This window comes from Elaeis guineensis, chromosome 8 (genome assembly GCF_000442705.2).
Source record: "Elaeis guineensis isolate ETL-2024a chromosome 8, EG11, whole genome shotgun sequence".
Lineage (NCBI taxonomy): Eukaryota > Viridiplantae > Streptophyta > Magnoliopsida > Arecales > Arecaceae > Elaeis > Elaeis guineensis.
In genome coordinates this window covers 3,020,057-3,032,793 of record NC_026000.2, presented here as the reverse complement: position 1 = coordinate 3,032,793, position 12,737 = coordinate 3,020,057, and the positions used below count along the sequence as shown (strand labels likewise).

General features: G+C 39.4%; 1 protein-coding gene, 1 long non-coding RNA gene and 1 pseudogene across 6 annotated transcripts in view; 1 reads left to right on the top strand and 2 right to left on the bottom strand.

Moving 5' to 3' along the window:
- Window positions 1-854, bottom strand: part of LOC140859644 (uncharacterized) — a 4,019-nt gene extending 3,165 nt beyond the window's left edge. The window contains exon 1 of the long non-coding RNA XR_012143202.1: window positions 711-854. This is a non-coding gene — a long non-coding RNA (uncharacterized lncRNA). The remainder of the gene's footprint in view (window positions 1-710) is intronic.
- A 105-nt stretch (window positions 855-959) lies between these two features.
- On the bottom strand, window positions 960-3,061 carry LOC140859643 (probable E3 ubiquitin-protein ligase XBOS32). Of its 5 annotated transcripts, none has more exons than XM_073261631.1 (4): window positions 2,142-3,061; window positions 1,699-2,065; window positions 1,531-1,590; window positions 966-1,134 (listed from the first exon to the last, which is right to left on the bottom strand). In XM_073261631.1, exons 2-4 carry the CDS (start codon window positions 1,885-1,887, stop codon window positions 1,066-1,068), a joined length of 318 nt encoding a protein of 105 aa, XP_073117732.1. In that variant the 5' UTR covers window positions 1,888-2,065; window positions 2,142-3,061; the 3' UTR covers window positions 966-1,065. The 5 variants fall into 5 exon arrangements, with proteins under 5 accessions (XP_073117735.1, XP_073117732.1, XP_073117733.1 ...); XM_073261632.1 differs by having other exon boundaries at window positions 1,699-2,295; window positions 2,399-3,061; XM_073261634.1 differs by having other exon boundaries at window positions 960-1,085; window positions 1,699-3,037.
- A 5,604-nt stretch (window positions 3,062-8,665) lies between these two features.
- LOC140859756 (RING-H2 finger protein ATL13-like) lies at window positions 8,666-10,105 on the top strand (annotated as a pseudogene).
- The last annotated feature ends 2,632 nt before the right edge of the window (window positions 10,106-12,737 follow it).

Genomic DNA, 12,737 nt, shown 5'->3' with positions numbered 1-12,737 from the left:
ACATTTTTTTCCCAGAACCTAGTAAACCCTTGGAAATTTAATAGTTTAGGTAGTTGGCTTTCAATCTCATGCAACTTCTTTCTAGTATTTCTATGAATAGCTTCTTGGAGTCCTAGCAGCATTAATCTTCCTTCCAGTGACTCCACATGTAAATTGAATAATTTGAACGATTTTTTATAACTTCATATAATCACATTATTTAAAAAAGAGAAACCTCATTATGAATGCTTTTCTACATCACTAAAGGTCTTTTTTGAGACTTCTAAGCAAGTAATGCTGAACTAAACCAAACTAATTCAATTTACACAGTGTTCTTTGAGCAGTAATTATATATGGATTGGAACATGCCATATGCCAATGACTAGATTAATATGTCAGAGACATACCTGTTAGCATTTTCAGCAGTTAAGCTGGCACCTCTGGCAATAAGAACCTGCAAATCACAGGACTGAATAACTATTGTAGCTTTCCAGAGGCAGCAAACAGAAGGAAATCAAACTAACATACTTGACAACAAGCTGCATTTCCACCACAAGCAGCATATGAAGGGGCATGCTTCCTGCATGCTAATGGAAACAGGACAACTTTCCTATAAGAACTGAATGTCACTATGAAAACAACTATCAAGATGCTGAAACTAATATATCATGAACATATGTTCGTGGACAAAAGCAAACAAGAATAGAATGAGAAATATGAGAAGAGAAAACCTATTAATTCAATTGTCATCCCATCTCCACTGTGACCTCAGAAACAAAAGCTCCCAAGTCTAACAGTAACTGCACGCTTCCGTGTGCCCATTTAGTGCAGCCATATGAAGAGCTGTGATGCCTCATCTGCCTTTCTGTTAACTATCTGACATAAAGCTGGAAAAATAGAAGAAGAAGAAGAAGTTTTTATGTAATTGTCGTTCAAATAAATAGAAAACATCAATAAGGACTAAAAAGAATGCAATGTACCCCACATCAAAATCAGCAACGGAAACTTTTTGGGTTGGTTTCATCCTCATCATATTCCAAAGTCAGATATGCTTGGCACGTAATCAGCAAGAAGAAGACGAATGCATCAAGTGTGACCATTTAGAGCTGCAAAGTGGAGAGCCGTTCCACCATTGAGATAATCCGTTCTATGAATCTATAGCCCAATTCCACATATTGTCTGAGAATTACAGCAAAAAACAATACCACATACAAGATCACAAGCCAATTAAGAGGGGGACGAAACAACTCACATTGGCATTAAAAGCATTAGAGTCTGAACAACCTCCCAGTGACCATATTGACAAGCTAGCATTAATGCAGTCTCGGAACAATGATAGAAGTGCTTAATTTTAGAATATGTAAATCTTGTGAAAACAAATTTTCTCCTAAAACTTCACAAAACAATTAATTAAAGTGTAAGAAATAGAGAATTCAATAATTCTTAAGGATCGACAGAACATTGCATCAAAAGACTAACAACATAACGCATCCTCAATTAAGTAATAAAACCATAATTAAAGATAAACAGGGACTGGTTATTCAATTTCACCTGTCCTCGGACGTTCTGGAGATTAATATCAACGCCAGATTCGAGCAACAGAGAGACAATCTGAATGCACAAACCATAAATAAATCTCGAATAACAACCATAAACCATGAAGTGACTAAGACATCGGGATCAAATATCAAACCGAACACTAACCGATGAACTCATTACCTCATGGTGGCCTCGTGCTGCAGAGTAATGGAGCGGCGAATTCCGGACACCAAAGGTGGAGTACCTGGCAAGCCGGGGATTGTATTCCAACAAGCCTTGGCTTCTTGGAGGTCGCCTTGCTGCCGATACCAGCCGCTCCCCGGATGCCGAGCACCCAAAGGAATTGCCCATGATGCTCAAAACTCCCATTAACCTCCAAAACAAGACCAAAATCCAAGAAATTTGGAGGAAAATCTCTCCTTTTGTTTTGGTCACAAAAACACCCTTCTTCACCTCAAAACCCAAATAATATAAGAAGAATAGATGGGAGAAGACTATCAAAATTACCACACCAATGTCAGTGGAACCCAGGACGATAGTCGACAACCTAACCCGAAAAAGATCAGAAAAAAAAAAAAAGAATCCCTATTTTTCAAATGAGGGGAAAGAAACCTATTTTTCACCAGGCAAACGAGAGCCCACATCGAAATCTGCCGTCATTCGCCGACCTTGCCAATCCCCATCTCGCAAGTCGCCATCTTTCGTCGTTTCGGCCGGCGTCCGGATCAAATTTCAGCCCTAGACGCACGTCTCATTCGGAATTTACGACAAGAGAACCTACCAAAAAGAACACAAAGAAAGAAGAAGAGGCATCCCGCTTGCAAGAAGAGAGAGGGACGATCGTAACCGAATTCATTTATTTGAGAAGAAGAACAAATACCATAGAAGAGACTGGAATAAGAATGAGAAGAATCCGAAGAATAGAATAGAGAATAAGAATAACAGGAAGTAATAAAGAGGGGAAAAGAAAAAAAAGGGGTGGAATAGTGATCAACAATTTAACTTATTTATTTATTCATTTATTTATTTATTGCTGAAGGACAGAAGCGAGAAGAGGCCTGCAAGAAAGGCTTGCCTCCATGACTGGGGATGAAGGGAACCAACCAGTCTAAAGTGTCTGGTGGTGGGGTTTCTCCCTTCCTTTCTTTCCTTCTTTCTTCCCCTTTTCTTTTTTATTTTTTTCTATAATGGATACAGGTGATTCATTTGCATTAAAAAGGAGGTTCGTTCAAAGCTTTTGCTCCTCCGTCTTTGATTTGATTCCGTGTTACGGTCTTTTGATTCTTTTGGCTGTCGGGTTGTTGGAGTGTAAGTTATAACTGCCACGAGCCTGTTTTCCTCAACGATTGGAGTCTGAGGACGCAGCGCATCAACGTATGGGCTCCTGAAATGATGTCCCTAAAAATAGAACGGGATAAATGTTGGATTGGAGGCCAGATTGAAACAGGGAGAACATGTCCTCACAATAGAATTGTTTGGAAATCAAATCCCGTCTAGTATCTACAACTTGGACTAGACTGCACGGTATCCGTTCTTCCTACAAGGGGTAGATAAGAAGGGAGTTTGCAGTACACGCAAACGGATGATAGAGAAGCTCGCGGTAATCCTTGTAATAGCTTCTTGACGATTTTTCTAGAGGTTTTCATACGTTTCCACTTATATTTAGATGTTTGCTTTTTTATTTTCAAACATTGTAACCCATATTACACGCTTATGTTTATGCAACTTTTTCCGTTTGGGACAACTATGATATGAGATGGTACCTGTTGATATTAAGATGAATAGATATCTCAATTTATCACAAAGACATGGAAAGTTTTTTTTTTTTTTTTTAAAAGAAAGAATCAGGAAATGACGGATCAACTAATATTGTAAAATATAATTTTAATATCTAACATTAAAATTTATCTTTAATTAAAATATTGTAAAAAATAGCAATTAAGATCTGGAAAACTTAATTAATTGATAACTAAAACCTACAATTTAGAGACTCAACCAACCCACTAATAGAGGAAAGATCGATCCGCAGATAAAAGTTTCGGCTGTTCCCAGCGTTACCGCGTCTGGTTCCCAAATGGCACCTGCCAAAATTTTATTGCTGAAAGGGTGAACGCCGGTCCAGATTGCAAAAACTTTTGTTGTTACTCAGATTCATCTCACAGGGTGGCAATTGGGACAAGGTCGGATTTTGATGGAACTGACTCATATATATATATATATATATATATATATATATATATATATATATATATATATATAGACTCTATTTTATGGATCAGGCTTGACTCAGTCAGCAACAGTTTTGATGGGGTTCAGATCTTCCATTAATAATAATAATAATAATAATAATAATAATAATAAAGGATTGGGTTCAGATCTGGACTTTACTGCCATCAGGTGAGGATCAGGTTGGGACCAGATACTTTAAAACGCCCAATCAAATCCCATACCAAGGATGAAGGGGAAAAAAACAAGATATGGTGAAATGCTAGCCAATGGACGATACCCAAGAATGAGATCCAACCTGACCGACCTAAATGCAGACCCAAGTGATTGATTCGTGACATCTTGTGCTGAAACAACTCCAAGCCCAAACTGTCCCCTCATTAATCAATGGATTCAAGCCAACTAGTTTGCAACCCCAACTATGGACTTCTAACTCGTCGTCTCCTGGGATGGCCGAAAGCTGCCAATTTTACGGCAACGAACTTCTTCAGCCAAGCCAACGGAGCCAACATTATTTCTTCTAGCCGTACCAGCATCAATCAAGTGGATTCTTGTATTAATGGGCCAGACAAGCCTCAGGGGGTTAGTTCTGGGCTTTTGGCATCAAATGGATTCCTCTTTTAGTTTAGCTGGGATGCGGTCTAAGTATGCAAAACATAGGCTCGTTGGGTCCAACTGGTCAGGTCCTTACTTAAATAACGTTATTCCAACCCATTGTGGATCAATCCTACCTCTGTTATCATTTGTTGTTTATAATTATATTGTGTAATATTTGAAATGTGGGTGTTAGACCAATGCATACTTGCAGGCTGGCATTTGCCCATACGTAGCATGAGCCACGTGCAATTTCCTCCGGAAATATTGGCTTGGAATCCAATTCACATGAAGCCAAGCATACTAAAATGGGGAAGGCCGTGGCTCATGCCACGGTTTCTAAGTTCAGCATTGGCTTATCAGATTTCAATTAAAGTTTGCTGCTGCTGGGTTCTTGATTCGAGACCATGACGATAAACTTGTATTTGCTGGTACTCCATCTATTTCTCATCGTTCTATTCCTACACCTGGATTGCCTTTATAGCCTAGGGTTGCCCTATCGGCCTCTCATGTATAGATTGGAGGAGACTCTAAGACATTCATTAAGAGAGTGTTTGGTTTACAATAGAAATCGAAATCAGAATGGATTGAAATCGAAATCAAAATAACGAAATCCTCTGAAGTGTTTGGTTTGTGGCAAGAATCGGAATAAAAATTTAAATTCTTAGGGAGAATAAGGATAGAATGTTAGATAGATTGGATCATTCCAATTCCATCTTATGATCGAAATCAAAATAGAACTCCTTCCAACTAAATGACTCAAATAGTAGTCATCCATTCTTATTCTAATTTTAAACCCCAACTCCTCCAACCAAAACCTTCTAAATTGATTGATATATCATCTACTAATTGCCCCAAGCACAATCTAGAATCAAAAGATATTTGGCAGATCAAACCTGCCCTTTTCCTTTCTAGGTCACCCATAGAATGCAATCAATCGGCAGATTGATTAACAAACCATAGTTTAAGAGCGGATTCAAATTTTATAGCAAGCTCTCTCATCCCACAGATGCTTTTGTCTCTTCTATTCCAATTCCAGATTGTTGCGTTTGTTCTTTTCTTGGATTTTAAGTTCTAAGACTTGCCTCTCTACATGTACAATCCCCCATCCCAAAAAGAGAGCAATAAATAAATGAAAGAGCAAAATAGAAAATTATACCTCGAAGTGAAAGCAGTTATTTTTGAGCCTCGTGTAGGCTTAGGCTTGCATTAGGATAAAAATTTGCTTGACACATTACTTAAAGAGGGCCGAGTTGTTTGCAGATGGGTTGAATTAAGCCACCCGGGACAAGCACCATAAAATGTTTCAATCAATATTATTTTGACCAGAAGTCCTTAATTCAGGATCTGGATCTTGAATCATCGGCCGCAATAAAAGCCATAGGATGTCCTCAATTCAGACCATAATATTAGTTAATGCACGAATGAACCGCATGGAATGATACATCATGGAATCCCTCAACTTCACTCAACATGCAGGATCTCGTGACGTAGCCTCCCCTAATTTTGACAATGCACCCAGATGAGACAATACTAGTGAAGGCTGGTACATGTTTGGCGGTGTTTGATAGTTATAAGTAAAAAGGACACCTACACCTACGCCTCAGAAAGTCTTCTATCTCTTTCCACTTAGGGACCACCAATTCTATATGTTGGCGAAGGTTTCAGGGCATCCATACATGGATTATTGGATGAGCACCACATTCTCAGCTCATTTGGCCTTGAAGAAGTCAAGCTAGCCGATTTCTTGTATAGGCTTTGTCATTAGAAAGGTGGCGCCAGCACAAATGGTGTGGAATGGGTATCCACATAAATGACCACTCTCACTCTCTTTCAATAGAAGAGAACGCAGGCATTTGTCATGACAATGACTTTCAATGGATATTTAGGATTTAGGATCGAGAGTTTAAGTTTGGATCCACACTCATCAGTTATCGTAAAGTCAATGCCTAGATACAAAATTTAAAGGGATCATAGAATCCAAATCTAAAATCAAAGATGTGACAGAACGGTGACCATGTTTGGTTATTAAAATTAGGATGTAAGTTTAAATCTAAATCTAGGATCAAAAGGCGATCCTTGGATGATTCATGCTGACATTTCATACCTACACTTTTTGAGAATTGCTAGAAAGTAATTTATTAGTCGGTAATATAATAGATCCAAATCTGAATATGTGACATCAAAATTTTGAACTAGTTTTGGATATCATCATCTCGTGATGGCGCAAATCATGCATGCAAGAAATTCAATTCAGCAATCTTTCTCACTTTTCAATTTCTTCAGATAAGTCGCATAATGAGTAGTTTTGGGCTTGGCTGGTAGGCTGAACAACTTGGTAAAATATCATAAATGAACATGACCAATCAAAATAATTTCAAAAAAACTTACTTTATAGCTTCTAAAGAAATGGGGGGGTAATTCATTATCGATGATTCGACCTTCATAAAATGAAGAGGATTTGGTGTCATGAGCACTTGACATGGCTCCTCATCCACATATGCATTTAGCACAAATCAACAGGGGTAGCAAAGTTTGTGAACATGACACGGTAGTTTATTCTTTCTATATCTTGTCTGGGAGCAAAGATTTTAGATAAGGTATTCTTGGTATTCTGAAACACATGGTTCTTAATTCACTTATCACCCCAATCGATGCCAACCATTAGTTTTGTCAATGCACTTGTACTTTGTGATTCATGATCTTCACCTTGCCCTTAATGAATTAGGATAAGAAATCCTTCGCTTCGGTGGCTACAATCTTGGGCCTATTATTCAACAAAGATATTTGTGTTGTTGATCTAATTGTGAAGTCATAAATGAAATAAGACTATCACCAAGAAAGCGCAGATGTGAAACCTCCTAGTGACTTTGCAATTATTATATTTTTACATTGTTATTTTTACCAACAAACACTTTGGGTTGTTATTATGATATCATTCCGAAAACGACAGTACATAAACAAGTCCTATTTTCTCAAAAAAAAAAAAAAAAAAAAGACAGTACATAAATAACTCTATTCTCAGACTCAAATATCTAAACTATTTTTCTTGACGCATAAATTTCTTAAATTCTACACTGCATACCTCTTTTTCAAATCGGTGACGTGAGTGGTTGATTTGTATTCACAGCCAAAAAAAAAAAAAAAGGACCAAAAGAGGTCAATCACAGCACACTCTTACACTACCAAATATATAGAATCGAAACCCGAAACTAAAATCCAACTACCATTTCTAAAGATGTTCAAGCTCTCGAGCAATCAAGTTCTCACATCCCCACGTCTCGGAAGAATCGCGTTAGAGCCCTGGGGGCTCCATAAAAGTGGAACACAAAGGCCTAGAAAAACCGCTCCTTTTGGTTTGGTCCATGGCTCCCCCTTTTGACGGCACGAGTTGTGAGATTCCAAGCCCGATCTTTTGGTTACCACAAACAAAAGGGAGCTTTTTCCAATGTCAAACCACCGAAATCCGTGCATCTTCCACCATGAATTCCTCCCTCCCTCCCTTTTATTCCATCACATTGTCTCAAAGTTCTCAACTCCCATGCCGACCGCTCCACTCAAATGCCTCTTATTCTCCGATTTCAGGCTCTAAAAGACCCCTAGCAGAAGACAACAAAACGCGTCAAGAGAAACACACCATAACACTCCATGGTAACCGGATGAAAGAGAGCAAAGAAATAGAAAAAGACTAACTTTTGTCACGCATTGGCAGGACACGGGGTTTGGAATTTGTTCATTTAATGGGGCATCGAGGTTGCTGCAGAGGACTCGTGGAAAGTCAAATAGAAGGGAAGAAGAAGCTTTGGATTTCAAAAAAAGTAGGCGGCCTTCTAATCCCAATACCCTCAGCATCTTCCCTTCTGCATCTTATGTTACCATTAGTAAATGAAGCCTTAAACTCATATTCAAACCCCATTCTACTCCAATTCCATTTACCTCAGAAAAATGTACTTCCTACTTTATATATTGCCTTACCTTCCCTTCCCTTATTGTAATCAATTCATTTATTACTCTTTCCATTGCTCCCATTCCATTTACTTACTCCACCCACCAGGGATCCCCTGATCTCATCTGAACATCTCCCTTGGCCTCTGAAGGATTTCTCCCTCTCCCTTGGTTGCCGCCCAGAAAAACCAAAGCCCCAGTCCAGAAGTCCCACCAACCAGCCCGCCCTTTGCGCCACCTTCAGACAAGAACTCCCCTTCTGCCTAAAAAAGAATGGGATTTTTTGGAGTGCAAACCAGGCCTGGTGAGTTCTATTTTTTTCTCGTTGTTGTTTCATCTCTCTCTCTCTCATCTCTTTATGCCATCCCTTTCGATCCAAAACATGGACTGGGTGTCGCATGAAAGCATCGAATCTGGGGACCTCTTTCTCCAGTCCCACTTCCATCGCCACACCTGCAACCTCCACCAATCTTCTCCTTTTGAACAGAGTTATTCAAATAACAAGATCAGCCCAAGCATCCTTCTTATAATTGTCATCCTAGCAGTCATCTTCTTCATCTCTGGGCTGCTCCACCTCCTTATTAGATGCCTCATGAGACGCACCAACAGCGACCCGGAGGACCTGGATAATGTCACAGCCCACCAAGGCCAGCTCCAGCAGCTGTTCCACCTCCATGATGCTGGGGTGGACCAGTCCTTCATTGACACCCTCCCAGTGTTCCTCTATAAGGCCATTATCGGCCTTAAGGACCCCTTTGACTGTGCTGTGTGCCTCTGCGAGTTTGAGGCCGATGACAAGCTCAGGCTGCTCCCAAAGTGCAGCCATGCCTTCCATATGGAGTGCATCGATACCTGGCTATTGTCCCACTCCACTTGTCCTCTTTGTCGAAGGAGCCTCTTCCCTGACCTCTCCCCAAACAACAGCTGCAGTCCTATAGTCCTTGTTCTCGAATCCGGCAGTGAGAGCTCGAGGGAGATGGCCCCGATATAGGGGAGACTGGGAGTCATGCCCATCTTGGTTTCCTCGGAGAAGATAACTTCGGGCCTTCTTTAAATGATGCATCGCATAAGCCAGGGGAAGTTGGAGCCAAGGAAGAGCGGCTGGATCTGTTTTGGAGAATTCAGAGGCCAAGGTGGTTCCGGTGAAGCTCGGGAAGTTTCGGAATGTGGATATAATGGTGGTGAGGTGAAGGTAGTGGTAGTAGCAGTGGCAATAGTAATTTGGATCAAAGGAGGTGTTTTTCCATGGGTTCCTATGAGTATGTGATGGATGAGAGCTCTGTACTCCAAGTGGCCATCAAGCCACCCAAGAAAGAGGCTCACAGTCAAGAAGCCGGGGCACCGGCTCGCAAGGTCGGAATGTGATTTCCATTCCAGGAGGAGGAATTCAAAGGATTAGAACCATCTAGTAGTGTGGGATCTAGAGGTCATGGTGGAAATACTAATACCAGTGCCAATCTGAACAAGAAAGAGAGCTTCTCTGTTTCAAAGATATGGCTGCGATCGAAGAAAGATCGGCCGTCACCGGAGATTGCTCAAGGCGGGCTCTTTCACTCCGATTGCCATTTGCATCGGGGTGCAAGTGATGAATCTAAGCACAAGAGCGGCAACAGCCCTGTTACAGTGTCGGAATTCAATGTTTCAGGTTGGGAGAAGAGTGGGAGTGAATTGGATTTTGATGTGGAGTGGGGAAGCTGCAACAATAGTATAAGGTCTCGGGCAGATGAAGCACCTTCATTCGCGAGGAGGACGCTGCTTTGGATAGTGGGGAGGCAGAACAAGGTGGGAAACCATCTCTGAAATAGATCAAATCTCAAGTGCTTCTTTTGTAAATTACCTCTTCTTTAGATTCTTAAATTTCGAAAGAAAAGATGTAATAGATGCGGATAGACAGAAGGCAAAAAATTATTTGAAAACATCACTCTCTGAAATTTTGAATTTTTTTCCTCTGTTGGCTGGTAAATTTGGTCTAATTCCTTTGTCCCGATGCGTGTATTTTTTGATTGAAGTGGCTTCAATTCTCCTTCTTGCCAACATTTGACCGGAACATAATCTCTTCTTATGTTTTTAACCAGTTTTGAGTCTAAATTGAGAGAAGATAATTGAGGAAGGGAGAAAGAATTGACTGATCTATATTGTTCTTGTAAGCCAGTTCAATTCTATCCACTTTATCATTGGTTCCATTCTTGCATCCCTTGTACAGTATAATAGATATAAAAAAACTGTATGATCTGTGAAGAAAACACATCAGGCAGATTCTATTTTTATCATGCCTTCAATCCTTTTCTCTTGAATCTTTTTCTTTAGGAAAGAGCAAAATATTCTTCATATAGTAGCATTCCTGATGTATGGAAATTACTCAGTTAAGTTATTCTTTGTATTGTCCAACATTATTCAACCTACTTCATATATATACATATAAAAATAGATAGATGAATATTTGTCATCCGCAAAACCAATGTTTAATTTGCCAATCAATTGCTTATCTCAAAGAACAAAGAAAAGATGAGAAACTGGTGACTTACATGCATAATTTGTTTGATTTTAGAATTCTGGCGTGCATAGATAGAAATTGTTTTTTATCTCGGAATTGAACAATTGTTCACCTAGGATGCTACTAGGATACCGAACCGAAGGCCATTCCACATGAATGTATGTTGCACTTGCAAACACTTCTGATGAAAAAGAAATAATTCCACTCTCAATTTCAAATGCCCTTTCAATGCTCCATGCCTTTCTCCTTATGAGACTATTACCTGTCACTTTATCTGAAATAAAAAGTTTCATCTCCTGGCAAAGATTCTAGTCATCCAGTGATCATGTGATCTGAGGTAATCCATACAAAGTTTTCAACTTCAACTTTTCGGCTCTGTTTGCTTGTAGAGTTTGTTCTCACCATCATGGACCTGGAAGGGCATTGCTTAAGAATCATTCATGATATATAAATGGCTGGGAGTGGAGCTTTTCTTTGAAGGACGTTGCTTAAGAATTATATTGGGGAGGGTCAGAGGAGCAGGTCATGTCCGGTAGTGGGGGTGGGTACCTTGTGACCCCTAAAATCCCTCACAATCTAGCTTCCTCCTACCTCATGTTCTTGTCGGCCCCATGCTGTGACTTCTTTCTCCGATCACCTATTGCCCCTTTTAGGCCACTCTTTAGACAATTCCAAGCCTTTCTGGCTTTGTTAATAGTACCTAATATCTTTTTGGTTTTGGTTAATGGATCATGGAACCTAACCTTGTTTGTTTGGCCACAATTTGGAGGGCAATCACATGCATCCCCTGTCACACGGGTCCTACGTACTAAACTTTAACTGTATTTGTGAACGTGTGATGGTGATCTCTGCATGCTAGAAGAGGCTAAAATGGTGGTGAGAATTGAGGGTCCTCCCCACCAAGAGCTGGTACTGTGGAGGCCTATCTAAAGGACCATGGATTCTAGTAACCAGTCAAAGCCGACTGTAATCATAAGTCCCAGCTGGTTGCAACTTCGCCAAGTCATACCAAATACTTTTTTCTTGCATCAAACACCCCTTCAGCTTAGGGAACTCAATCAAAAAGAGTGTATGCTTGAAAGAAAATGCAGTAATTATGATCTTAAATGAATGATGAATGTTTAGTGTCTTAATGTTCAGACTTCTCTCAAATCTTGAGCCGATTGGACCTAGTGAACTTATGAGTCAAAAAGTTCTTAAATCTGGAACCATGGTGCCTATGGCCCTCAAGTTTTAGTTGACTGTCGGCCATTTTTGGGGAGAGAATGGATAACTGAACTCCTCAACTTTTACAATGGAACGTAGAGAAAGTCTTTGTACATCGTATGCGGTGCAGTAAAAGTATATCGTTCCAATCTTATTAGATCACGTAGATATCATTTTTCAACGCATAATTAATGTCTGCATTTCATTTTTTTATTTAAAATTTTGAATGACGAAAATATTTCTTTTTTTTCTGAAAAAATTATTATAACATCCTGCGATCAAATTATGACTTCCTACACAATAAGAAGTCATAATTTGGCTATAGAATGTCATAAGGAAGAAGGAATATTTTCGTTATTTAAAAATTTCATAAATTTTTAATGACAAAAATATTCTTCCCTCTTTATGATTTTTGAAAAAAAATTATGACTTTCTATCATGAAAGAAGCCATAATTTGATTGCAGAATATCATGATATAGCCACATAATATAATAATTTTTTCAAAAGAGGATGATTAATTTTGTCATTCAAAATTTCAAACAAAAAAAATAGAACTATAGATATTAAAAATGTGTTGGAAAACGGTGACTATATGACCCAATAAAATAAGACAGTGTATTTTTATTGCAATGCATGTGGTGCACAAAGGATTACTCATGGAATATAACAAAATATATAAGTATCTCCGTTACTGATCATAGTGGTCCATCCGTGTGGGTGCAAGAGTAGCCTACCTGCCCGGTCCAAGCCCAT

What these genes read in the sequence shown, in the direction of transcription:
- LOC140859643 (XM_073261631.1), bottom strand. Translation starts at nt 1,887, where the DNA reads ATGGGAGTTTTGAGCATCATGGGCAATTCCTTTGGGTGCTCGGCATCC. An exon ending in CAGCACGAGGCCACCATGAG is followed by an intron (nt 1,591 to 1,698) that starts GTAATGAGTTCA and finishes TTGTGCATTCAG; the next exon opens with ATTGTCTCTCTGTTGCTCGA. An exon ending in TCCAGAACGTCCGAGGACAG is followed by an intron (nt 1,135 to 1,530) that starts GTGAAATTGAAT and finishes ATTGGGCTATAG; the next exon opens with ATTCATAGAACGGATTATCT.